At 38.8% G+C, this 23,152-nt stretch overlaps 1 protein-coding gene across 1 annotated transcript in view; it reads right to left on the bottom strand.

Moving 5' to 3' along the window:
• The window catches only part of ADAMTS12 (ADAM metallopeptidase with thrombospondin type 1 motif 12), a 137,592-nt gene that overhangs the window by 110,739 nt on the left and 3,701 nt on the right, over positions 1 to 23,152 (bottom strand). Inside the window, exon 2 of the mRNA XM_029961522.1 lies at positions 21,663 to 22,024. Within this exon, the coding sequence (XP_029817382.1) occupies positions 21,663 to 22,024 (362 nt within the window). The remainder of the gene's footprint in view (positions 1 to 21,662; positions 22,025 to 23,152) is intronic.

The following is a 23,152-nucleotide window of genomic DNA, read 5'->3' as shown; positions in this document are numbered from 1 at the left end:
TTGAACACAGCAGATTTAGGAACACTTGGCCTTCAATTATGAAATCCAGTGTTTTCTACTACACATTCAGAGACAGTTTACTCTCTATTAAAATTTAAAAAAAAAAATCCTAACATAAAGGCAGGAATATAAATGGTTTCTAAAAAAATAAAAGTATTTAAAAATGGAGCAGGAAGTCATACTTCTAGTTATTTGATACCCATTTCGTGAATCTGTGGATATCTCCACACCATACCTATTAAACTAAAGTGTAGGAGACATTGCTGGAAACATCAAAACCACAAAAAAAATGAAAACAAAAACAAAAACAAACACAGTCCTTACATATAATAACATAATTTGAGATAAGGAACAACAAGTTCACTTAACATTTTACAGGATAATAGAGGGCAGTGAGAGACAAGAGTATTCCAAAACTCTCATTTTTGCTGTTAGCTATTGCTGAGTTTGATTGCCACAGATCATTAACAAGTTCCTTGACGAATTCAAAAGCAGTAAGAAATCAAACGAGAAAAAACAACCCCGGGGTTATAGTTGAAATGAGGAAAATGCACATATTTTTAACCAGATGGTTTTCCCTCTGAGTTAAAAGTTTTTATAACATGAAATCATTACTCCATATAATAAGTATTGCTACTCTCTTGCTTGCACATGTTTTTAAACTCTAAGAAACCCTAACTGTTGCATCACCTGCAGCAGAGACTCTCATAAAATGTTAAGAATCAGGATACTAGTCCTTCTAGTGTCAACCTGTCTATTGATCATCACCCCAGAGCTGAAAACCCCACTGACTGTGCCACAGTCTCAAGCATACCCAATGAGGTCAAATATTTGTCAAGATAATTTGCTTTGTCTAAAATGAAGTAAGGAAAACTGTGAGAAAAAGGCAAAAAGACACAGTTTTGTTGAGAGATAATATTAAGTTATGGAGCCTCAGTTAAACAAAATATCTCACTAAAACAGTCAATGGGTAAGGATTTGGAGTACACTTTTAAGAGCCTCTGGGTATGACATAAAACTGAAGTAAGAGCAGACAGGCCAATGCAAAAATCCTGGCCGTAGCAACTTCATTCCTTTCTTATGTGCAGACTTAACCCCTGCTTAAGTCAGGAATAACACCATAGATTCCCTCTACCCAACTACCTATGGAAGTTATTAATGAAAAATAAATATGATAGACAAGGCCTTTTCAAAGCTATGAAGCACCAACAACCACAGTGCAGAGCTCAGCTGCTGAAGGACCCTTTTAGTGGTCTTCATAAGTCATTCATAAGAATGACTCTGACTCTAGCAGGCTAGACCACCATCCCCACCAAATATGATCCCATCTCAAGATCCTCTGGTAAGCATTTAAAATAAACCCATATAAGTGTCTGAAATAAACCCACATAAATCCAGTTCTAAGAGCACTGGTTTGAAGCACCAAAAACTCCTAAAACATCTCTCCAAATGTACCTGGTTTTGTTCAGCCTCTCTTTAAAATGCTGCCAACCAAATCAGCAATATAAAACCATCAGACAGCTACCCACCCTACTTAACAGTCCACAGGAAAGCACAGTTAACATCTGTGACTTGATTTCTTTCACAACAAAGACAGGACATCAGCCCTCGTCAAAATGCTGTATCTTGGAGTCAACCTGTGTTTCATGTCTTTCTGAGAACCGGTTTCTCAGAAACAAGGGAGTACAAATGTTTGGCCTTCTAATTCATAGCAAAGAATTATTTTATGAGACGTTTCAGTAAATGAGAGTAGCATATCAAATACCGTTTCTAAAAAGAACAGGATCAAGTTGCTATGTATTTTTCAGCAATAATTAACTTCGCAAATGCCACTTACTTTCTTTCATATGACAACAGTTCTACCTCTCGTTTCAATATGCAACAGCCTGACAGAACACAACTGCAAACAGCTTTCCAGATCATTGTCTTTGGACTCAAATACAAGCTGTATTAATGTTCTTTCCTCCAGTGTTAAATGTTTTTGATAGCTAAGAAAAAGGCTCCACAGTGTAAGAGTTAGTTGCTGGATGAGGGCATCCCACTGTGGGCTGTATTTGGCATTTCTTTCCTATAATGTGAAAGCATGAAACCCATTAGTGTAATTGGGATTTACAAGCCTGCACAATGAAGCAAAACTTATAAAAGACTCAAGAGAGTGAACATAAGCTATCATCAACAGGGGTGAATTTGATGTGTAAGCCATAATGCCGCTACTAGAGCAGCTCTAGTTTTCATGAAAAAAACAAAATTTTTTGTAATGTTTGGTATTCATACAGTTTATCTATTTTGTGTTTTTATCTCACACTAGTTTTTAAAAGTAAAAGTAAAAAGCCAAAGCAAACAAAGTCATCCTAAAGCATGATACAGTCACATATTAATAAAGTAAAAAAAAAAAAAATCTCTGAAAGGAAGAAACTGATAAAATAAAACCTTCAGATAGACAGATGTGCAGGTCTTCATTTCTTCTGCCTTTTTTTTAGGTATTTTAAAGGATCAAGCTTATGCAGATGGAACAGTTTGACTAAATTCATTTGCTCTGAACTACATTTGTGAAAGGACTTTTTTTTAAAGAGTCTATTTCTTTTAATGCTGCTCAAATTGCAATTAAACCTGGTAAAACTAAGCTATGGTCCTACATTTTTCCACTAGAACCTGGCTACTCTCATGTCCAAACTGAGTTCAAACACAATGACTTACCTGCCTGAAAAGCTGTTCACATGCTACTGTATTATTTTAACTGATACTGTCCTTGCAATCTCATCTTAATAAACTGTACCTACCTTACATTCATTTACATCCATTTACATCATGCTCCCTGGCTCAAAAGCAAGGACTGGTATTTAAAAATTTTCCTAAAAGTATCCTCAAGAAAAATGACCAGGTCAGCAGAGAGGAAGAATTAATAAATTCAATTGAGGTAGATATGAACCTTGTCTACATTCTTTCTACCCCTCAGACAGCGACTACACAGGCAGCAAAACACAAATATAAAATACCTACCGGGAATGAAACTACAAATATAACTTCTGTTATTAATTGAGATGACTGAATTGTTGACACACAAAAACCCAAACAAACAGAAAAAATCCCTCAAAACAAAACACAAAACCAGAATTGTTTATCCAAATGTTCTTGTTTTGTACATGGGAAGACAGTCCTTCAATTATTTCTACTCAGAGAATAACTAAAGAAAGTGTTAAAGAGCAAGGCCTGCCCCTAAAACTTGACACTTTTAGGGCAGCAAATTTTGATAACTTGTATCCAAGAGTTGTAAGACAAAAGGTCAAGAATTTTGTGAGAACTTCAAAGTTTTGTTCAATGAGTTTTGGAACAAGAAGAATTTTTCCAAGAACTGACAAAAGTCAGTGCTGCCATAGTATCTACTGAAGGCACATAGCACATCACAGAACATCAAAGTCATGTCAGCTTGACATGATTCAGGTTGGGTAGGAAGGGAAAGAAGGAAGGACAGCTGATTTTAACCAGACTGGTAAAGAATTAACAGCAGGAAATATGGCCAAAGCCAACTTTATAAACAACAGATCCTATCTAACGAGATTACATTTTTTACATTTTCTAATCATATTTCCTAATTAGACTGCAAGTTTGACCAGAAAAAACACAGTATATTTATGACACATTTAGGCTTTCTAAGGCATTTATCTTGGCACATATTGATGAAGAATGATTTAAAAGAAAATCAGTGCTAAACACATTCTTCTGATTTAAAATCTGATAACTGAGAGAGCTGAAGTTACAATTATAAATGAGGAGCCATTATCAAGCAGGTACATTTCTACCAAAACCCTCTGGGGGTATAATTTTGTCCCTCTGGCACTGAACATTCATAAAAAGATGTGAAAGACAACATGAAAACATCTGTGGTCCCATCTGTAGATAATACAAACCTCGCAGAAATGCATCTTTGTCAGGAGGACAGGTGACAGACATACAACCACCACTGCCATTTGTAATCTGAGCTACAGGGAGGAGCATGAATTTCTATGTTTAAACAAAAATTCATGCAACAGAGAAATTAATCCTCTGGAAACATGGCTGTAGTCCGCAAAGCAGCCACTGAGACTCTTGGTGTCAACCTTAGAATGGCTGAAAACTGCTCTTAACATACGTCTGCAGTCCAAAAGGTTTACAGAACCCTAGGAGATACACAACACATCTGGGAATCTCTCCTGGCACTGCCATCTATTGCTGCAAGTGCCTGCTTTACATCTCTGCCAGTTCTGCTTTGCTTAAGCAAATTTACTGCATTTTCACCAATGTCCAGGATTTTCTCAGCACAGAAAAGCTTTGCTAAAGAGCAGGTACCAGACTAGAATTGTTTCCTTTTTTCAGAGACACCACACCAAATTGAAGTACACGCTTCAAAATTGCACACTGCTACCTACTTACTTACTACAGTAAGTAGTGCCACATTTCATATTATTCTCCATGGACTTCTTGTCCTCAGCTGCCTGTATACTTAGACTGTAACTTATGCAAGATGTACTTACTAGCATTCAGAAAGAAGCAAAAATACATCTTTCTCTGTGGCACAGTGACTGCCACCGCTTTACACTTCTCTCCAGACTTTATATTTTGGCAAATCCAATGCAGCATTTATCTTTCTTTGCAAAGGCACACACAGCTCCCAAAAATCAATGATCCAAACTGTTTAAACCTGTCCCCACTATCAGCCCTTCAATTACTATTCATTGATTTGTGTTTCTGAAGGGAAATGCACAGAGTGTTTTCAGGACAGTGTATAGAGTAAGAGGAAGGGACATTTGGCAGTGAAGTAGAATATCCTATGAGTTTCAATTCAGGCTCAAGTCAGTCCAGTCTTAAGGACACGAACTTGCTGTAAGCTCAAAAGCATTATCATGCAACCAGGAACAACACATTAAAAAGACCAATTGCTTGAAAATTAACTTTGATTATATTACCAGGAGATCCTTTCCAACTGCCTGCACTCTTTCTTATGAGCTTGTTATTTCAATAAATATCATCTGTGGCCTGCTGTAGTTTTCTGTATGCAATGAGACTGTTTTCCACTTTAAACTGAAAAATATATTAAATTAAAAAAACAAGCAACAACAACACCAAAAAAAAAAAAGACTAAAAGGAAAAACAATGGTGGATGTCTTCAAGCTGTTCTAATAACAGAAGTACAGAAATGAAGAGTGTGCTTGTCTTGCATTCTCATGTCAGACATTCTATTTCCACAGCTACATACACCTCATGAACCATGGCAATACAGAACAGTCTGAACAGCAGCAAGCAGACTTCCAGCACTCACGGGTACCTCCTTCACTGGTAATTTTCACCCCTCACTACTGCCCACAGCATCAAGATGCTATTCACAAATATCCCACTTTCTGCTCCACTCCATGTTTCTGCTCCATTCAGTTACTCTCCTGCCTGTCTCTTCTAGTTCCTTACAAAGTTTATCAGACATGGTTCTTGATTCCTCTAATGGGTTTGAAAACTTTCCTGTACCCTTATTTCTATTCCTAGCAGTTACACAGACAAGTAGTTCACTTCAAACTTTCTACTAAGCATCAACTCCAGTTTCAAACGGTACTGAACTATATTTAATAGGGCCCACTAGATAGCTACACTACTTCTGCATAAAGTTCTCGACAAGACCACACAAGTAACCTGAGTTACACTGAAAATGTTGACATTATACTCTTCAGTAAAACAGTCAGATTGTAGATCCTGCCCTTGTGTGACAGTTGTGTTGTCTAATAATCCTGCAAAAATGGAAACATTATTTAGAAGCACTACATTCTTGCTTCATTATATGCAATAAAATCTGTATCAACATACGCAAAGATCTCAAGCATATGAAAACATTCAACATCACACTCTGGGGTTATCCTTTTCTTGGCTATGCAACAAGAGCAAAACTTTGCCCTTAGCTGTGACCAACTTTTGCAAATAATCTTATCAGGTTTTATGGCTCAGAAAATGTTTTTCTTTCAACAAAAATCCCTGTTCTTCTCATACTCCAAAACTCCCTGGAGATATCATGCCAGTCTGCTGCCGTATAATTAGACCTGTTACTGTAAATTCAAGTGCAAAACCAAATGCTTTGCATTTAAACACTGCCTTTAATTTGTACCCCACAACTGGATTGGGTAGACAGCTCCTGGGCTGGCTGGGCAGAGGAGCCAGCTGGCCAGTTTGTGGGAGCCAGGAAACCTTTCAGTGAGTGACAAGACTCACCACTTGCTTCTGCCCTCAGAGGCAGACAAGCAAATGCAGCAGGGTCTCCAGCAGCCATGGGCACCCACCACTTTAACTCGCCCTACTGCCCAGATATCACTATCACTCCCTTCCCAGCCCTGACCCCAGCATCTCTTCTCAGCCCTAGTAATTTTATCCATTTTCCAGATTTAAAAAAATCTGCTACAGTCAATGAGTGAAAAATAATGCAGTATATAACCTGGAAGTACTCTCTTTTCTCCTACTGTACCCACAGCATGAAACTGCCCCTCTGGGTAACCTTTGCTCTAGTAACACACAATACAACACCAAGAGCTGTGTTACAAGTCAGCCACTAAGTTTACACTGCTGCAGAACACAGAGAGAACAAATTTCATTCTTCAACATCAGAGTAAAACAGAAAACCAGAGCTGGTTTCTGCCTCAGCCTCTGTACAAGACAGATCTGGAGGTATTTTCTGTGATGTTGTCCAACACTTATGCAGAGCCAAACAATTAGAATTTCTCATTGTTCACATCAGATTCACATCTCTCTGTTTTTACTACAGCTGCTGGAGCACAAATTGACCTGTCAGAGACCAAAAAAAGCAGAGACTAAAGAGTAAGCACCGTGTCTGCTGTCTAACTAAAACCTATGCAAGTCTATGCAGAACAGAATCCAAGCCAGAAAGTAAATAGTTTGCTGCCTCACATACTTGCTCAGTAATTTCTTAAAGTGAAAGACGACACCAAAAGCCTTTCCAACCCTGGAAAACTCCTCAGAAAATAATTCTCTAAAGAGTTAATCTGGCTCCCATCCTGCAGAATTTAGCATGCAAGTACAGAATGCCCAGGCTTCTCCCTCTACAACTCCAGTGTACTGTGATCATGTAACAAACCAATGCAAGATACATTATCTTACTTCAGCCACAGAAAGTAATGAATTTGAATGCTTAGTGAAACCAACACCAAAAAGACACATGATAGTCCTAGAAACTGTAGTACTATTAAGTCTTTTGGACAAAGGCTTACTGAGCTTCAGTGCACTCTGGTCAGGACCTATAGTCACTCCCAGGTATTCCTGCTCTTGCTGACAAGCAGGGATATGGCCCAAAGAGGCACCAACAAAAGATGGTAGGCAGTAATTGAAGCCTCTCTAATTACAAAAGTCAGGGGCTGCACTGAGAGTACACTCCCTCAATATGTGAGACCTCTGCTCTCAACCAGCCTTCTGCTACAACCAAACATTTCTGATGCTGCCCAAAGGCACCACAGCACTTTGCTGAACAGAAAAAAAAGGATGCCATTAAGGGGAAGAGGGTGCCCAGACTACCTCCAAATCCAACACCCTCCAATTTTGGACTGGAGAGGTCATGCAAGCAGCTGGCCCCAGCTGTAAGCAGGGGTCAGAGGGAGCAACAAAAGCCAGAGCTAGGAAGGACAGCAGAGGGCTGGGACACACCACACAGAGCAGTGTCACAGTCACATCTAAAAGCTCCTATTACACTAAAGAATTGCATTCAAAAAGCAACACGGTGTCAATGTGTCATCCATGAGGGAACAAAAGGGGTCTCATAACAAAGTTATGTGAAGACAGAGATGTTAACTTGCTTTAGACATCATATACTCTAACACATGACTAAGGTATACAAAATACCATAGCAACTATAGTAGGACCAAAGCAAAAGGAAAATTTTTCTTGTTTGATTTTGGTCAAATAAAGATGTCATGAGAACATCCTAAGCCTGTCTGGATCTCATGCTTGCCTCCTCCCTTCCACTTCATGAAATGCCAAAGCACTTGCTTGTTGTGGGCGCTGCACATTTCACATACCAATATACTGAGATGCTCTTTCTTGCTTTTCTGAGCTAGGCAATGTAGTAACCCATCCTTGATTCCCCTAAAGGAAAGAAGTTGGGCAAAATTATAAAAGAGAATGATATTAGACCAGGTCCAGACTACAGAGTGCTATGCAACCCCTGTTTTCAGAATCCATTTCTTCTTCTCTTGCTGTATATCTGTTCTGATCAGTAGAGAAATACTTAATAGGAAGAGAAATGCCTCAGATGGGAAGGCAGACAGGACACTCTGAAATAATCCATTTGTAAACATGATTTTTGCCCAGAACTTTTTCTGTCGCAAACAGCATGAAAGAGGTTAATGCTGTGCCAGACTCCCCAGCTGCAAAGCTGTTATACCACTGCAAAATGGCTCCTGACACAAGCCCTACAGCAATATTGCTGTGCTGACCCTCCCTTAGAGGTATACATGCTGCACTGCCTCAGCTTCTGTTTATAACAGTTCACAGACAACTGAACTTGGGCTAAGATCTTTTCTCTGCAATCAACTGCGTGAACAACACCCTATCCTTCTTCTTTTTTTCCCCTTTCCTTAAAGTTCTGTCTCTCCTTTACTTCTTGTCTCCTCTATCTTCCTGTATCACCCACAAATGTGTTAATTTAGCTCGTATTAGGTATCTCACTTGGTTCAGAAGCCTTTGAATATTTGGGATGCAATACTTGGGAAAGGTGCTGGTTTTAATTATTTGTATCAGTTGCATTATCTGGACCTATACAAATATAGGTACACTTGCCCTGAAGAATTACCTTCACTTTAGCTTTTATATTCTTACAAGAAAGATAAGGCTGAAGTCAACAAAAGCCACTTCTGAAGGACACAAGATTTTTCTCAATCAGATTTCAGAGTAGTGCAAAAGAGGGGATGTCTTGACTTCTTGAAATCTCACCTTCAGATAGGTCCAAGAATGCCTAAATTATCTGCCACAGTTACCTTATGTCTTATGCTCCAATTTCAATCTCTGTGCACTTTTTCTAAGTTTTCCAGATCTTCCCAAGATCTTGCAAGAAGAGACTGTGAATTCTCACAAACCACTCTGGTCTCTGCATTCAAAATAGTACTCAGGTAGTTAGAAACAGGACACAAAGGGAAACCCTAAATCCACAGATCCAGTTGCCAGTTCTCCCTTGCAAAAACTAAACCTCACATATGAAGAGAGGACTGGCTCACAGCAACATCTTCAATCCCATTGCCCAAAACTGCCAAATGCAGACACACCCAGGGAATAGTAAAATAAGATGTGATACTTCCCACAAGTTCTTTTTCAAGCTGAGTGATGAGAAATGCCTTCTGTATTCTGAGTGAATCTTTAGTCATATTTTCCCATATTATTCTGATCTCTGCTTGGATCTTGGGATTTTTTTTCTTTTTTTTCTCCCAAAGTAACATCCTGCTAGTAATAAACTACAAACCCCTCCACAAATAAAAAAGCAAATACACTCAAGTGGTTGTCTTAATGCTTCTAACAGATGAGCTTTTAAAAGTAGAAATTTCTATTATTTGCTAAAGTTATGACTCCACACTTCCCCCCTGCAACCTGAAGTCTAACATTACCTATTTTAGCGATACAACATCCCAGTCCCTCCTCGTACAGATGATACTTGTTAGATTCAAGTCTTGAGCAAAGTTTATCACACGTTACTTATTCTTGTCCCATATGTACCAATGGAAATTTTAAATAAATGTAGCCCCAGAACAGGGACTTAAGGGACTACATGAACAGTCTTACTTTTCACAGTAATAACCGCTGAACTGCAACCTGTCATCCCAAGCAACAGTTCTGAACTGAAGAGCTATCATTAGCCTTGATCTATTCCAAAAATTGAAGAGTAAATGCTACATACAAATACATACATAATAATTTTGACACTAAGTACCATTAGCCCACTTACCAGGATGGAACTGAGTGGGTAAAAAGGATGATGGGCAATCCCCAAATGTCCAACATGACTCCTATTAGTTGTGTCACAGTGGTGCTTCTCCAGTGGTAAATGTATCATGCAAGTAAAAATTGGTGACCTGATTTGATTCTACACTGGACAAAGGACAGTGAAGAATACTACTCAGTTCTCTGTGGCATTGCTAAAGATCTAATACAGATAAACAGCTCAATCTACTGCCATGATCAGGTTAAACTCCTAAAGAGACCTTCTCTTGTAATCAGTTTAAAAAAAAAAAAAAAACACAAAAGGAGAGGCCCTAAGCACACTCGTTTAATTTTAAGGGTTTGGGGGGGAGGGCATGGGTTAGTGGAGGTTTTCTGGTTTGATTTTTTGGGGTTTTATTTATTTTTAAATCAGATCAGTCTGATCTCCTGACTTGTACACAAAAATAGCCTGTATGAGGGCTAAGAGTCTGGAATGCCAGTGGCAGACTGACAGTTCACATTCCTACACTTCACAGAAGTCCATCCACTGTGAGAATCTGAGCTATTATGCCTCATGTGCTCTTCTGATTTAGACTTTTAATTCCCACAGCATTTATCCACTCACAGACTTGGTACATTACTGTACCTCTACATTCTGCATCTTCAGTCTTCATACTGTAGTGTCTGGATGAATAATGACTTTCCATTCATATGCTGGTTGGGACTTTATAGGTCACAGAATAGAAATTTTTAGTAATGGGGAAACACAAAACATTTGTCAAAGGATGAAAAATGTAACTCAGTTTATCTAGCTTCAGTCTCCGTAAAGAACCTCGACATAAACAAACTTGGCTGGTTTATGTTTTAAAATACCTAATTGTCATTCAGCTCTTTACAAACACATTTCTTGAGAAGTGTTATGATAATCAACTTAACTAGAAATAGTACCATATAAAGCAACATTCACAGCCATAACACGGAGAGACTATGCCAAAAGCTGCTCCGCTGTCTTGCCAGAAGATGATGTGTCCTAATTACAAGAAAATGGCCCAAAGGATAACACAACTGGGCTGGAGATAATATTCCTTTCTAATGACCAGAGCAGTTCACAGCACTGCTACAAAATAAATTCGACAGCCTAAAACCTCACCTCTGAAAATCAGCGTAGCTGACAATCTGGCATCATATTTAATTAATTTAATGTTTATTATTTCTATTTTATCTTACTAAGATATTCATATTTAATATTACACTCTTTCAATAGACAGTTACTACTTTTCCTGGAAGACAGTGATTACTACTGCTGGCAGGGGCCTTGTGGTTAGTCAAAGCTAATTTACGCTCTCCAGTTTCATTCCCTCCTTAGGTTTGGATCGCCTTCCACAGAAGCAGTAATGGTCATTTAACTTTATAACTCTCCTTGGCATCTCTCTCTTTAACTGCTACTATTCTCAGACTTTTGATCTCGTCTCCAAAGACAAGTGAAATCCATTTCCTGATTTGAAAGACAACACTTAATTGGATAAACAAGTGGCATGCTGTCTCTGTAGCTTACCTAGCAATAAAATAAGAAACATGCAGTTCTCTGTGTAAGGAGAAACCTGTACTTTTCTAATTTGTCCTTTTTTTTTTCTGACTACTGGGACTGGGGTCCTACTTTGAAGAAACAGCAGCAGCTTTCGCTGTGCATTTAGATGAAAAGAAGGTTATATGCACCTGTCATTTTTTGAAAAGCATCTGCTACCAGTTGTAATTTAACTAGACTATCTAAAGATACATCAAAAACTCTCAGGAAGTACTGAGCCATTCTGGACTGATATGATGTAAAAATCTGTTCAGGGAAGAACTGCAGTTTCTCCCTTTGACTATGAGTTATTAGGAAAAACACAACAGCTGTTGTGAAATACGCAGGCAATGCACTTCAAACTCTTTGGTTTCATCTATAGACATGGCAAAGACGGTTTAATGAACATGAGGATCTACGAAGGCTCTTGGAGCACAAAGAGCCACAAAGGACTTCCAGATTCCATATGGAAAATAAAGCCAGAAAGAACCTATTTTAAAAAGAATTACTCATGCCTCATGGCAGCAACAGCAGCCAATTCTTGTTTTCTACTCAATGCACAACTTTCAATAGAAGGTCACCTATATTAACAAACAGATATTGCAAAAATACCCTGGATTGGTGAAAACCCATTACATACCCTGTGCCATAAGGACAGAGCAATGACCAGACTGGATTAAAATAAAGATCCTTTCAACTCAGTAACCTTTGGCAGCAGACAAGAGCAGGTTCGGATGGAAAGCTTGCAAGAACAGTACAAAGATCAAAGGACACAACCACTGACCTCCAGATGTTCTGACAACATTCCAGTTAGGGACATCTTGAGTTAAAGGTTGCTTTCTCATCACTTTGCTGGAATTCTTCTCCATCAGTTGCTCATTTTATCAATTTACTTTCCTGCTATTTGAGATATCTCATTGTCTACAAATTTGCCCCTTCTAGGGTGAATTTAAATGACAGATTATATCTCACAGTTAGTAATTCAGCAATTTTATAGTAATTACTCTGCAAAAGCACCTCATTTTTTGGTGTGTTTTTTATTAATAATGAAGTTTCTCTGCTACGGCCTTGTCTCCTTCAATCAATTTCCTTGTGTTTACATTTGGATTAAAAATTAGTTTACAGTCTGTTATACAGGATACAGCAAAATTGCAAGAGGTAATTCAGGAGAGTAAGGACAAAGGAGAACCAATGAACTTCAGAAAACTCCTGAGACTGAGCAGCGGGACAAGAAGCAATAAAAATGTAATTCACTGTAGAATACTGAAAATTGATAAAGCATTGCACTGTGAAGGGAAAAAGGCAGCAGATGGGCTCTCACCTACCTGCTACTGTGCACAAATAGGAACTTGAACAGCTGTTTTCACAGGGAAAAAAATTGGAACTATATAAAAAACCAATCTCAACAACTGTCCAAGTCTTTGGAATTACCAAGAAACAAAAAATGATTAAGAATACAGTATGCCACTGAGTAAACCTTCTCAAACACTGTGCTCAGTGTTTGGCTGTTCACTGTCTCCTCCAAGATAATACTTTCAGGAAGCATCAGATGATAAAAAACTAGTGAAAAAGAAATTAACATACAACTAAATCCATTTTTAATTGTTAGAATTCATAGTAAAGATTCCCATTTCTAACACAAAATGAGTCACGGGATACCCAGAAAATATGTGAAACGTGAATTCATCAACAGATTCTCATCAAGAAATTTTATCTGAATTGAAAACATAAGCAAGGATGAACAAAGGGGAGATGTCCTACTGCCATGTTCTTCTCTTTCCTTGATATTTATTTAGTCACTGCTGGACAGAGGATGTCTGGTAAAACAGACATTCACCCTATTCACAGTCTCTGTTTTTATGATTTTGACCATATTTGGCCCATGGCTGTTCTAGATAAGGAAACAGACAGAGTTAACATTGCACATAAATAAAGAGATATTCAAGTTTGGATTGGGCATTTAGAATTATCTTTGTTTCAAATATATACATTTTAAAAAGGGGGGAAAGGAGTGAAATTTAACAAAAGAAAACTTCAAATCAAAACCTATATCTGCATGAGCCTTTTACTGTGAGTTGCAACAACAATAGGTTTAAATCTGCTCCTGGGATTTCCGTGCATCAACAAGCAGTTTATTAAGGACTTGCTGTTTGCCCTGAGAATTGGAACACACAATGAATGCATTTAAACACAGGCACCGTTTAGCCAAGACAATCAGCTTTTTCATGACTACTTATTTATTTTTAATACTTGAAATTTCAGATGAGTCCTTCTCCAAAGCACGCCATGAAGCCAGTGTGGATATAAAGCACATAAACATCCCAGACTAAATCACTAAATACCTAAATTCTGTTGCAATTTAAAATGGGTTAGGAAAGTCCATTGTTAAGCACCAGATTCTTAAAACAAACAAACAATTTGCTGCCTCAGCACACCATGTAGATCTTAACCCAGGAGCTTTAGCTGCAGTGTGACAGACCTACATATATGTATACAAATTTGCATATCTGTGTGTCTGATATATCTGTACATATAACCATGTCCTGATGCTGATATTGTTCAGAGACTGCAACTGCTCCTCTCTGACAGACAAAGAGAATTGAAAAGGCAGGATCTGATCTTCAGGCTGCTGGTTTTGAGCTGGTGTCAGAAGCCAGGCTCACACAGCTGCTGTAAAAGTACCACTTGCATATCTATCCTCTAATTGCAAGAAGTAGACAGAGATATTTGAATCTGTTGTTGAATCTGCTGCTCATCATCAAACAGCTTGCTAGCGTTTGTCTGCTCAGAAGCAAGGCAGGCTTTTCTTCGTAATTTCCTTTTCTCTGAAGAACTAGAAAATAAGGCATGCAGTTGGCAAGATTTGTCCCTATTAATGTCACATTATATGCATCACTGACCGGGTATGTAGAAAAGCTTCAGCTCTTCCCCCCTCTTCAGCTCATTATTAATGATTACACACAAAATACGCGCTGTGATGGGCAGCAGGTACAGCATGTTTTTAATATGGCAACCAGGGCAAACAATGCTATTTACTTCTGAGCTGGACCACTCCTTTCAACATCATGAAAATGGATTAAAGAAAAAAAAATTCTGTGAACAGCATAACAGTCAAAGCCTTGTTCCCCCACAGATTTAGTTCTCGCATGTGCTCCATTTTTTTCACATAAGGTAATTTTCTCCAATCTCTCCTGAATCCTCCAGCACTCCTCACCATCAGCAGGGCCATGGGTAGCACTGCACCCTGTTCTGTAACAACTTACAACTGTGCTAAGCCATTGGTCACTCTGCATGTGCCTGACCATCATTTCACTGATCAGAAGTTCCCACTTTTACCTGTAAAATTCATAGGAATTTAATGGCTTTGATACCTCCATTTCTCTTTCAGATTGGGCTGAATTTGGCCAACAACTTCCAAAGATACTAGAAGAGACAAAGAACAGACCATATTACAAACCTCATATTATTAAGTATCAAGGCAAAATAGATGTTATGCACATTTTTTACTTCTGCATCCTGAGTCTTTATACTGAAGTCACAATCTCACAGTTTTCCCTCAGTAATCATATGCTTTTTACAAAAAACACCACAGTCATGAAATCATGAGTGAAGACTTTCAGAAAAAAAAAAATGCACACACATAGCAGATTGATTAAAAAGACTCACTCATGGAAACTGGAAATATGATTGACAGCTCTATACACTAACAATATTCCAAAATAATTAGGAAATATGTAGATACATATTTAAACAAGAGAATAAGAGTTCTTAAAACTGCATTTAAAAAAAGAATCAACTTTTCATATTCCAAGAAAAACGTTATCTTAAAGGAGAATTCTAATCCTGGGTACTTCATTCGAATCAGTTCATACTGACTAATCCTTATTTTAACCTACCCCATCAGTGACTCTTCCACTTAAACATAATGACTACTATGAAAACTCCAGTCATATCCAGCTAACAACTGGGCTAACAACTTCATATTGGTTAAAGGTGACAAGGCCAAAAGCAGGAGCCACAGACACAGCCAGATTCTCATGTATTGAGATCACTGATGGATTCGTTTGACCTGTCAATTAGAGTATTTTTGCAGACAAAAGACTGGGGGAAGGGAGCTGGCAGATGGATAGTTGAAGTTCAAACACAAAGAAAATGGATGGGTGTTAAAGTACTGCAGCAAATACTAATCAAAGTTTGAAGGATTAATCTGTTGGGGGATGGGGGGAAAAAAGAAACCACACACACCACCACACATCCTGTCTTTTGATCATCTTCAAAAATAAAAACAACACCACACAACACAACCACATAACACAACCATAACACTAGTCAATCAAGGAAAATATCCAGATATTTATTACTATTATGGAGAAAACAGGCGAACCAAGCATAACACAGAAGAGACGCATAGAAGACACTGCATTTATTTTCAGTATACATTTTTCTACTCGGAGTATTTTCCATGCTACTGCATATGAGAAGACACAGCCAAGTTACTTAGCAGGTCTTTCCCTCTTTACACTTGCCAGAACAAGCCAACTTGCAAAAATTAGACTTTCAAAGCTCCATTGTATCCAACCACAGAGCAATTCCCATAGCCAAGGAAAGGGCTGGCAGCTTGCCTTCATTCCTGGCATTCTCCAAACACCTTACTCCTGCATTTTTGTTCCAGCAGATTATCACCAGCGGAGATGTCACTGACATCTGAGAAGACGTGACAGGCAGATAGGACTGCATGTCCAACCACAAGCAGAACCCACCAGGTGCAACAAGACAGTGAAAAGACAAACAAAGGGAGCAAGAGACTGTCTTAGAGGAAGAAAGAGATGAATGAAAAGGAAGAGACCCCTGAAGAACTTGTGCATTTGTCTCCCAGTAGCTGTGTTCCCAGAATCAAATTCAGTTATTTGAGGTAGCACTACAGAATACAGTCCAACTCAACTCTTAAAATAACAGCCACCAAACCAGCACATGTGCCCAAATGTGTTGTGGGGCTATACAATCACAGGTCAGGGATCAGGGCTGGATCCAGTTTCAGATGGTCACAAGTTCAAGTGAAGAAAAGGTTACACATGTACCCTTTCCTTAACTTTTTCACCACTTTTAATAATCAAAAGACACTTCCAATTGAAGAGAAACAATTTTTGTTGGTTGAAAGTATAACACAGTAGAATAGAAAGATATGGTTATTTTTCTGGGCTGTAGGAGTGAAGTGGGTAATACAGTTGCTCTGCAAAGCTCTGGTAACTACCTTTACCAACAGATTAACAAACAAATTGTCAATAATCAAACAACTTCACACATTGGGACATACGGAAGCAGATAAACATACCTATTATAAGCTTAGCAACACATTTTAATTTTCCTTTACTTTAAAACAAATATTATAAAACTGTTTAAAGATTCCTTTATTCTTAAACCTCATCCAAGGAAAACAACAAGAAGTCCAACATGCTGATGTGTGCTTTCCATATCTTTAGGAGAGGAAAATCTAAACAGCTGTATTAGACCACTGTCATAGGACATACTACTCCTGAAATACTGTTATGGTACCTGCACAGAACTGTTCAACTTAGGACAGATCATAAGACAATAAGATGTGGATCAGCATCAAAAAAGCATCTCACACGAGATGCTTCTTGGCATGTAGCAGGAGAACAGAGATCGTGCTGAATTCCCCAAAACAGATGAAAAAAAAAAAAAATTCTGTTGGTAGATTTTATGCTCCACTGAGTGGACCAGATTAAAAGCATAGGGGACACTGCATGAGTACCAGAGCTCAGTCTTAGGCTTCACATAATGGTGATATTCTGCAATAAGGAGAATGGTTACATTCAAGCAGTATTCAGCCACCATTCCACTTGGGTGACAACCTTGTCACACATGTCAGGGCAGGCAAGATGTGCCCAGAGAGGTCCCACTTGGAGCATCTCCTACCAGCTGCTACATAAACAGTCACGCAGCCACCAATTAAAGGTTCACAAAGGACTGGCCTGACTGTGGCTTGGCACAGAAGGAAGAACTGAGGTAGACCAAACCTTTCAAAAATCCTGGGCAAAGGCACCCAGTTTTCAAAGGCATCCAGCACTTCTTGAAAACGCTGATGCCCATCAGGACAGAGAAGAGCCCCTGACGAGCTGGAGAGAGCCAAAGCTCGATCTGTCCACAGGCCCTGTATGGCCAGGAGCTTACCAGGTACAAGTGCACAGATCGTTCTCAATCTCCATACTAACGTCCTTTCATTCTTCTGCCTTTTCCCTGCTAATGCTTGCATAGCCTTTGAAGACAAACGTGGTATTACCAGAAGCAACTGTCCATTAACAGCTCTACACTGTAAACAAGTGTCAAGGAAACAAAGCCTTAATGATGCTCTGTCATCTAAAAATACTATAAACAACGTCTGTGTTACTGATGGATAAAGGAGGGCTTTGTTCTTAATGAAGGGGATAGACTATCAGAGAAAAATTCACTTCCCAGCTCTATAGGACTCAGTGCATAAACTTAGGGTATTCATTCAACTTCACTGGGCTTTGCTCCCTCCCAGTCCTACTGAGGGGACAAGTTGACACTACTGCTGCAACACAAGGGATCTCAGGACTAAGACACAACTGACAATTAAGGCATTAGTATTTGGAAAAGTTCATTATAGCCTTCTGTGGAAAGGTATTGTGGAAACTTGAAGCGTTACTAGAAGTGTGCCCTAAATAGCCTGGCAAGATAGCCAAACCAAATATTATTTTCAAAGATAAAAAAACTAATCTATTTTCTCCCTTTACTTCATCTTGGAAATTTTCCTGTATCTAAGTGATTTCACGTCTGCTCTCCTTCCAAGTGCCACAGTTTGATGTTTCTTGTGTTCTAGTAGTGACTCCCTCTCTGGGGTTCCCTCCTCCAACTGTGACCCTAAATAAACAGCAAGGTCTCTCCCACTCTTTCCATGTTAATAGTCTCATACATTATTCAACAAGGCTCAGAAGTGCAAAAAGACTTTACTAAACAACTGACCCAGAGAGGAAGAGGTAGAGTTTACAGCATCAATTCTTCAACCTGTTAAGAAGGTCATGATCTATTTAGCATGAACAGGAAACTAAGATTTCACAAAGCATTAGAAAAAAGAGAATTTGGAAAAGACAACTTTGTTCCTCCAGATCTCTGCTAGTTTATTCTCTGTACTCTTATCCAGCTCTGCCCAAATCCCTTTATGAATCACATTTATTCCATCTTTACTTCTGAAAAATGGGAGACACAGTTACATTTTTAAAAAAGAGCAAAGTCATACAATGGCTGGCCCACCCATTCATACATCTCAAATCTGTCACTGTTATTTCCCCTGCAGGCCATTTTGGGAACATACAAATACATTAGCGATTCCTATGTAATGGTCAATGGAAGTAGGAACACATTTAGAGGTGAAAATGTAAGGGAGATGAAAATACATTTCTAGATTTTCAATGGTTTCAGTGCAGTGTGTGAGCGATTTTTTATGAAAAACACAAACCTACACCACACATCTTTGTTTTGTTCTTATACACTGCTAATATCCTGGAAATTATGAAAGTGTCAAATACAAACCAGAACAGACTTGACATGAGAGGAAGTAACTCCAGAAAGAGGACTAAAACTAGTATTCTCTTCCCAAAGGCATATTTAGATTTTTATTTTAAAATAAAATTTTTTCCCAGTTTAGGTCATCATTTTTAAATGGGCGTGGGGGGCAACAGCATTGAAAAATATGACAAAAGCAATTCACTTGGACAAAATTACAAAATAATAATGCAACCATTTCACACTAAAAATGTCAACAAAAGGGATATTCCATAAAACATACTTATTTAATCAAATCAGTATTTTCCAGTATTACAATTTTTTATCAGTTCCTATTGCTAAGAAAGCCAAAAATTGGAAGCTTAGGGATCACACAGTTTCCTGTGTCACTCATTACCACGGTAAACTGGTGCTTCATTGAGCCTATTAAAGACTATCTCAACAAAAAAAAAAGCACATTACGTTTTTCGTTTTATATATTTGGTCCTCTATTATATTTGGCTCTCAAACCAAAACAGCGTCAGGGAAGGAGCATCACTAATGTTCCTGATCCCTTTATTTGAAAGCTAAGATATTGGTTTTCACCAATTATGAGCACACCAGCACTCTTCCAGCTTGCAGTGGCGGAATGAGGAGCTAAGTTTTACTGAGGACCCCTTTGCCAAGGCACACACAGACTGTGGTCCTGACCCAGGCGGTCACAGGTGCAGCAGCCACTGCTGCCATAGCATATTCCATGAAGCTGGCACCTTTCACACTGTTTTATCTTCCCATCTCAGCCCCAAGGATCCTTATCAGCATGCCCTGTGCAATTTGTTACTTCATACAACTCTTTTTATCAAGTACTTTAATCTTCTACAGTAAACGAGCTTATCATTTCTCCTCATGGGATACGCGTTTAGTATCTCAAAAAAATTGCTCTAATTCCGTGGTGTTTACTATTCTCAGTTCTCCTTCCCCCCCTCATAAGAATAAAGAGAAAAAAGTTTTTTCAGTGCGAAAAACCACAAAGCATTCCAGACGGAGGGGGGAAAAAAAGTAAAAGTGGAATTGATGCTGAAGAGGAAAAAAGTTTGGGATCACCAGGATGAATATAAATCACTACTAGATCTTAGAAAGCAGGAGACCACCACAAAAAAGTTTCAGAAATGTCATGTTTTTATTCTAAAAACCAGATTGCATTATTCAGTGCTGGCAAAACTATTCATTAATAAACATTTTCAGATGTAAAAAACTCAATACATTTGCAACCCAAGTGTGAAAGAATCACTTCTAAGGATATTGCCAAGTTGAATTTAAATGCAATTTGAGTTTTGGTTTTTTTAATCCTTGTTGCAGACTAAGTACTTCAGAAGGCATAATGAAGATCTAGCAGCTCATTTTCAAGTTCTCATCCTAATGCAAAATAACAAAGACATTCTGGTAGAGCACAAGACAAACTAACCAAAGGAATTACTTGTTGTCCTTTTCCTTACTGACCTTGTATGACCGTAACATGTATCAGGAAAATTTTGATAAGTTAGTCCCCACTGGAAATACTACTTAGAAAATTCCTGATCTTCATGCCTGTGGGACTGAAGCTTCTGACCTCAAGAAATGGTCTGTTTCTCCTGGCAACGTGCCAGAAGTGTTATCAGCACTTGTGTAAGACTCCAAAGGTTCCCATTTCATTTATATCAGAGGTGTCTTCATATTGCTTTTTGTACACTGCCAGAATACTGATTTTCCATAGTTTCTGAAAGCTTCATACAGCTCAACAGCAAGGAACATGTTTTGATACTGACAGGTTGGCAGAGAAAGGCTGTACTTTAAACACACTGACCTTGGTGTTCAGACTCAAAAATGAGCCATCAGTCCCTAGCCTGTCTCTTCTTCCCCTGCTTGACAAGACATACTTAGCCTTATGCTCTAGAAACAGAAACTTAATCTAGGGCTGTGACAAAAAAAAAAAAAACAAAACAAAGCTTGGAAACAAATAAGGTTTCCATCCTCTTGTCTCAATGTGAACAACAGGATATTGAGAAATGTTGGACTTCAAGTTCCAGACTTCGAAGTGCTCTTTGAAGTGAGAGATGCCTAGCAGTGCTTCAGGCTTGAATTTGAAGCTCTGGCTAAGGTTGCATCTAACCTACCATTTGTATCTGAAGTTGCAGCGCAGTTCTGAAGCAGGTCATTGAGTTTTCCCATCATACCATCAGTTGATTTGATTCACAGAGCAGTTTAAGTGCACCTGAGCTGCATTTCTTTTAGAGGGAAAGGGAACAGAAGGTCATATCCAGATGCATTGTAAAGGCATTCCAGCTACTAATGGAATCAAAGCAATGACTCGATATTTGTATGGCTTTAAGCTGTACGACTGACAGAGATGTTCAGTCCAGACCACCAAAAAGAAAAAAAAAAACTAACTAAAAGTAAATGCTAAAGGGCCTCAGTATTGACTTCTGACCTGATTCTCTCTTCCAAAAATCCAAATGACATCCATAGAATTATACTGATTATGTCAGTAAGGTATCACACTGGCTCATCCAGCTTCTTAACTGATGTATTCATACACTAGTGCCCTAGCTGAGTTGTAATGACACCAGAATTAGCCCAGAACCCCAGTAAAGGTCATACCACTTACCAGGCCATTGCAAGTGCTGATTGCTGCTGTCCCACTCCCAGAACCTGGTTGCCATGCTGTGCCAAGGAAGTGGCAAGGAACTCCTGAGCGAGTTGTAATCTTCGCACTAGTGTGGTTGCCACATCTCCTTTCTACTATGTAGTTATGGGAAAGAAATTCCACGTTGACGGTCAAGTTAAAAAACAGATCCTTCTCCTCATGATTAATTTTGTAATATACGACATTTTCATTTTTTCCGAGATCTCTCTTCTTCCTTGTGTTTGAGATGTGATGGTGTAGATTAAAAGAAAGAAAATGTCCACTTGCATCTACTCTTGCTGGATCAACCACATGGTAATCTGGCAATGTCTTCACAAATTGCCCTGAGAGAAAGGGGGGGGAAAAAGGAAGCAAAACTAGGGTGAGTACTGGTCTGTTCAGATTTCGCATAATTTAAAGGGAAACCCAAAAGTGAGTGCAATTCACCACAACATCCAAGTGACACAAAGGCAGGCAGTGCACAGATTACCGTGCAACACAGTCCTCATTTGGGCTTTCTATTATCCCATTATAACACTCAATCTGGAAGCTAAACATTCTTTTTTTCAAATAATTTGTTACCAATTACAGAAAAAACTGACTGTTACACACATGCCCCTTCCCAGCACCACAAGGTTGGTAACCCTCCCTGTCCTAGATCTCCAGCACATGATGCTCTCTGATCAAGGAGGTCATATTCACACATTCAAAAAGCTGAAGACCTGAAGTAGGAGACAGAACCTTACAAACACACATAGGCAAAGAGAACACTAACTGGCTTGATAGTTTGTAGTAATAGCATCTCAGCATCAGCTTGAGCAGCTGTTGCAGCAGAGGAGGGAGTTTTAAAGAAGGGTTTGAAGAGAACGAAGTAATCATGATCTTTTGTACGAGAAGTTTCAACCAGGGTAAAATTGGACATCTTATCACTTGTCCAGATCTAGCAAGGGAAGAGAGTGTTATTGGCAGTCTTGTCCCCTCTATGATCCAGAACAAACACCACCTGTTTCCAATTTTTTTTTTAATTACTGTGAAACTCGAAAGCCCCAAGAAAATAACATAAATCCACATAAAAAATAGTCCATAAGAACTCATAACCTAGGGGTCAGATCTTCCACTGGTGTACTTGAATTCTGCCCAAGAAATCACAGTCTGAACATATTTAGTTGAAAAGACATTGTGACGACACGTCATTCCAGTTCTTCTTTCCCCAGAGTTGCTCTTCATTCCCAAGGTCCCAGCCACTTATACATGAAGTGACTACATTTCATTCATTAATTAAGATGCTTAACAAAGCAATTAGCCTGTTCCAGCTACTTCCAGAGTAGGTCTGGTTCAGCAATCCTTCTAGAGGCACTTCTCCCTCCACTGCCTGCACCTTTAAAGCCACAGAGGAGAAATCATGCCTAAGCAGACAGCTGTCTGGATTCATCCCCTTCAGGAAGGAACATATCTCATTTGTCCTCATTAGT

This window comes from Manacus vitellinus, unplaced genomic scaffold (genome assembly GCF_001715985.3).
Source record: "Manacus vitellinus isolate BGI_N305 unplaced genomic scaffold, ASM171598v3 scaffold_36_pilon, whole genome shotgun sequence".
NCBI classification, from domain to species: domain Eukaryota; kingdom Metazoa; phylum Chordata; class Aves; order Passeriformes; family Pipridae; genus Manacus; species Manacus vitellinus.
Note: the sequence above shows the minus strand (reverse complement) of the source record. Positions and strands in the feature narration are given on the sequence as shown.